Source organism: Athene noctua, chromosome 6, assembly GCF_965140245.1.
Source record: "Athene noctua chromosome 6, bAthNoc1.hap1.1, whole genome shotgun sequence".
Taxonomy (NCBI): domain Eukaryota; kingdom Metazoa; phylum Chordata; class Aves; order Strigiformes; family Strigidae; genus Athene; species Athene noctua.
In genome coordinates, this window is record NC_134042.1 from 24,493,124 (window position 1) to 24,497,749 (window position 4,626).

The 4,626-nt window shown below is 43.8% G+C and overlaps 1 protein-coding gene across 1 annotated transcript; it reads right to left on the bottom strand.

Annotated features, from left to right (window-relative positions):
- Positions 1 to 828: 828 nt before the first annotated feature.
- SPTSSA (serine palmitoyltransferase small subunit A) lies at positions 829 to 4,626 on the bottom strand. Its single transcript, XM_074909864.1, has 2 exons — positions 4,438 to 4,626; positions 829 to 1,326 (listed from the first exon to the last, which is right to left on the bottom strand). Exons 1-2 carry the CDS (start codon positions 4,538 to 4,540, stop codon positions 1,223 to 1,225), a joined length of 207 nt encoding a protein of 68 aa, XP_074765965.1. The 5' UTR covers positions 4,541 to 4,626; the 3' UTR covers positions 829 to 1,222.

Sequence of the window (4,626 nt, forward strand, 5' to 3'; positions counted from 1 at the left end):
CAGAAGTAAGCAGCATTCGGAAACACATTAACTTCTCAAAGAAAGTTTTGCATCAAAGCTCTGCTTTTAAACTTTTATTTTTTAAACAACAAAAAAAAAATCCTCCACTTAAGAAAGTTAGGTTGTCACCATCTTACATTTCAGAATACAAAACTGAAAAAAATCCCTATAAAAAAAAAAAAAAGACAGGACTTCAGCCAAGTATTCAGCTACTTATTGCTGTAGTTCTAACTCAAGTTAATTTAAACCCCTACGTTTTGGTCGTTTGTAGCAAGAACATGTTTGGAACACTAGCGGCAATAGAAAACCCCTTTAAGATCCAGACATAGTTACACTGTTGAGTGAAAATTAGCAGAAACCATAACCAATGGAACATAATAAAGCATCCTGTAAAAGTACAATTGAATTGGTAGCTAGAAAAAGAGGGTAGATTTAAAGTGCTATCCCAAAGCCTAATGTGGGCCTGTATCAGTAAAGAAAAGTCCTTTTTCCCTCCACTAGATAAAGCTCAAAAGCACAGCACTACTCCAAGAGTAACAAATGCAGTCTTCACTCCGCCTCAATGCCTCATCTCCCCTACCCTCCTCCTCCAACAGGTGGAATGCAGAAACTTGAAATAATTCTAATTCCAGATTTAGGCCATATGCACAAATATACTGTTGAACAAAGTTTGGACAGCAAACAGTACACCTGAGTTCAGTCATACAAACTAACTTTTGTAAATAGCATTAGACGAATATATCCATGTCTCTAATATGAATCTAGATGTATTTTCTTACAAAACGCATTAATAGAAATATCCAGGCAAATACATACCATACAATAGCAAAAGCTTTAAGCCCCATTTAATAAGATGACTTTCTGATTAAAAATAGAAGGCAATTAAGATTTACTCAAATTTACTCAAAATTACAATTAAGAAAAGCTTTCACAGTGCAATATTGAAACTGTCACAAAGTTAAGAAAATACTGATATCAAAGTACAATCACAATGTTAAAGTAGACAAAACTACTATACAAGGGCATATCTTGTAAAATTAAAAGGAATGAACACAACATAGGGGACACCTCATGTCCCTGCTCTACATATCTTGTTTCCTAGTCTTCAGAGTTGTAATTGTGTTTTCTGACATCAGTAGAAGTCTTGTTAAAAGGAAGAGGTTCATTCTTCTTTGTAGACCAGATGTCAAAGCCCGCTTACTTCTTGAAAATACATTCTTCATCACTGCACAATTTCAAAGTAGTGCAATATTGCCATGATGTGTTGAGGCATGAACACATAGCCCGTGTACAGTGCCATTCCAACAATGGAAACTAGCATGGAATCTGAATTACAGTTGAGGAAAAAAGCATTTGAAGTAGAAAGCGCATTAGACATCATATAACTATAGCATTAAAACTTTCCTGGTAGCTATCTTATAACATTACATTTTAAAATCAGACAGGGTCAACTGTATTCAGCAATTACAGCTACAAAAAGAACCAACTGAACACCAAAAACCAGTATACCGGCAGGAATGATTAGCTGAATTATGGAAGGACGCCTTGCAAGTTATCCACTGCCTTGTCATGGACACAAGAGGATGGGCCAAAGTATGGGAGGCATGATGGAGGAACAGAAAACGGGTACTGAGAATATAGTTTTTACATGCATCCTCCTAGGTGTTAAGCAAGTCTTGCAGAAGCCAACCCTATTCAGCCAGGAAGAATAAAGTCAACCATCACAAAAAAAACCAAAACAAACACAATAATATCAATAGCTGTACTGAGTAAGAGTTCTTCTTTGTGGATGACCTACTCATTTTTAAGCAATAGAATAACCTAATAAATTAAATTTATGATGCACAAAATACATCTGGTGTGAAAGTTATACTGTTAGCATAAAAAAGTCAGGAAACCTCAAATTCATTTCTGGCTGCCAGTGTTCTCCATGCTCTAAATCACTACATTGCTTGGCTCATTTGTCCATCTGCATGTCATGCTGAGACTCCTCCTCATGAGCAAGCAGCGCAATTTATGTACTGTTTGGTGATACTTACGAAAAAGAAACTGCAAGGGGAGTGAAAAGTGTGAGTAACATCGTGACATGCACTTAACTATTTCACTCACAAAGACTCAAAGCCATGCTGATGCTCTGAGGCAAGTTGTGTACCGAAATAAACAGACACTCGTTAATACTTCAATACAGCAGATCACACTGTAAAACAAACTTCACATGAAGCTATCTGCTCAACAATCTTAAGATGACCACTTTCTTAGCTGAACTCCTAACAAGGACCTTGTGTAAAACTTTATACAGAGGAGACAACTATATATGTACAACAGGACCTTTGTCAGGCTCTAGGGTTCTTGAAGCTTATCTAAAGAAGTTACAGCATCAGATTACTGGAAGATTATGCCATTCAAAGTTTAAGGTTGCAAAAATTGAAAAGAAAAATTTTACAAGTACTGAAAATTAATAATAACCTGTTTATTTCATCCAACTACCTGCTGAGATTCAGTAAATTTAGACAGAAACACTATCAAAAACACTGGAGATTAACAAGCATGATAACACTGGACAGCAGTACTCGGTTTCCACAGGTGAAACCAGAGGAGTTGCGCATGCTCTGCATCTTGGAGAAATCAAGTCACCACAGCACACATGTAACAAATGCTCTATGACCGACTTCCCTGTGGCAGAGCAGAGGTATTAGTTGCACTTATTAGAGCATACTAGCTGCTTGGTGTATTTTTAGTCACAGATGATTATACAGTAAGAGATACTAAAATGAAGGTCAACCCATAAATCCACGTTTCCATACCAGCACTCACTTCTGATTCTGGAGCACAAGCACAGCGAGACACGGAGCAGAGCCACACTCCGGTAGCTCCCAAGGCCGCTGTGCCTGCGCTGCATCCCTACAGCACCCAGCAGACCTGGCCCACCTATGGCAAAAACGTCCAGTCTGAGGACATAAAACTGTTTTGCTGACCCAAGATCGCAAGCAATAGTTGTGCCACTCATTACATTTGTAAGTTAAGTGGCAATATGAGCATTTTATAAAAGTAAACAGGCACACACGATTTCATTTACTTAAATATTTTGCATAAGCTAAAAAGCTGCACAGTTAATGCAAAAGAAAAAAGCACTCATGACTAATGTAACTGCAAGGAAAGCAAAGGTGATGTAGACAGGACACAAAAAGAGGAAGCTACATTAGCAAGGAACACAACATCTTGAAGGTAAGAATCCCTACCTAAACAACTGTGCACAGTAAGTCTATAAATATTAGAAAAGAGAAATAACAAGTAAACTCCACTTGTACTGACTTTACACAGGAAAAAATTAAACATCTGCTCACACAGCTGTAACTTGGGCAACCAGTTTTCTATGACAATTGCTAGACAAATGCGAGTTTCTTTACAAAACTGACCAGTATCTCAGCAAAAGCAGCTTCTCACTACTTACACCCACCTCTTCGTTAATGTTTTGGTTAATTTCCGTCTTTGCCTCTCAACACTGAAGATGGCTCAGGGTCATTCATGTGAGACACCATTTTACATCAAAGTCTAAACAGCCACACTTAAAAGAAAACTAACAACGCTTGAGAGAATACACTGCCTGTATGAAAGGGCTGGGTAAAGAGGCAAACCTCTAAGAAGCCTTTGTACAGATGCCGTCAGGTAAGCATCTATCAAGTTCTTCCACTCCGAAAGAGCCAAGTAAACTCACCAGCTCGAGGATTAAATGCTCATCTAGTAAAAATCACGTGACAAAGCACCACGCAAACCTCAGCTTGCAAGGTTTTGCAGCGTGCACGTTTACTTTCCACTAGACAAAAATACAACAGAATTCACCAAAGACACCTGTGCTTAACTGAAGGCTTGAGATTGCAGTGCAAAAGACGAGAGAAATAACTACTACAGAACTCTACAGAAGAAAAATTAAAGGAGAAATAGCTTCGAGATATAAACTTAAGCCCGAGCATAAACTGCTGGACGCCCAGCGGCAGGACATGGGTCACCAGCATAAGGGATGTTCCCCACCCCGGGAGCACGTCAGTCCGCGAAGGTGAGGAGCTTTAGCCTCTGTCTGCGGGCGGGGACAAGCCCCGGTCCCGGGCGGAGGCTGCCGCTCCCCTGCCCGCCGCGGGCACCGGCCGCGCTCGGCGCCCCAGGCCAGCGACCCCCCTGCCCGGCCCAGCCCGGCCCGGCCCGGCCGCCCCTCGGCCCTCACCCCCGGGAAGCCCCGGCGGCGGCCACCCGCCCTCAGCACGGCCACGGCCCAGGCGCTCCCCCGCCACCGGGTCGCCCACCCGGCACCGCACCCGCCGGGGAGGCGGCGGCACGGCCGGCGGGGCCGCCTCACCCGCCCGGCGGCCTCGGGGCGGCTCCGGAGCCGCCGCCAAGCAGGACGCGGCAGGGGGAGGGCAGCCCCGGCCGGCAGAAGGATACTGAAGACGGTGCGCTCCCAGGGCTCCAGCATGTAGAGCGCGGTGACCAGCAGGTACTGGTAGTACAGCCACGACATCTGCTTCCAGGCCGAGCCCAGCGCCATGGCGCGCCCCGCGCTCTCCCCGCCCGCCAGCGGCCCTGCGCCGGGCCCAGGCCGAGCGGAGACGGGGGGGGGCGGCGGCAGCCCGG

Bases quoted from the DNA above. Each gene is read 5' to 3' on its own strand.
- SPTSSA (XM_074909864.1), bottom strand. From the start codon at position 4,540: ATGGCGCTGGGCTCGGCCTGGAAGCAGATGTCGTGGCTGTACTACCAG. The intron at 1,327-4,437 runs GTATCCTTCTGC...ACTGTAATTCAG, and splicing joins CTGGGAGCGCACCGTCTTCA to ATTCCATGCTAGTTTCCATT.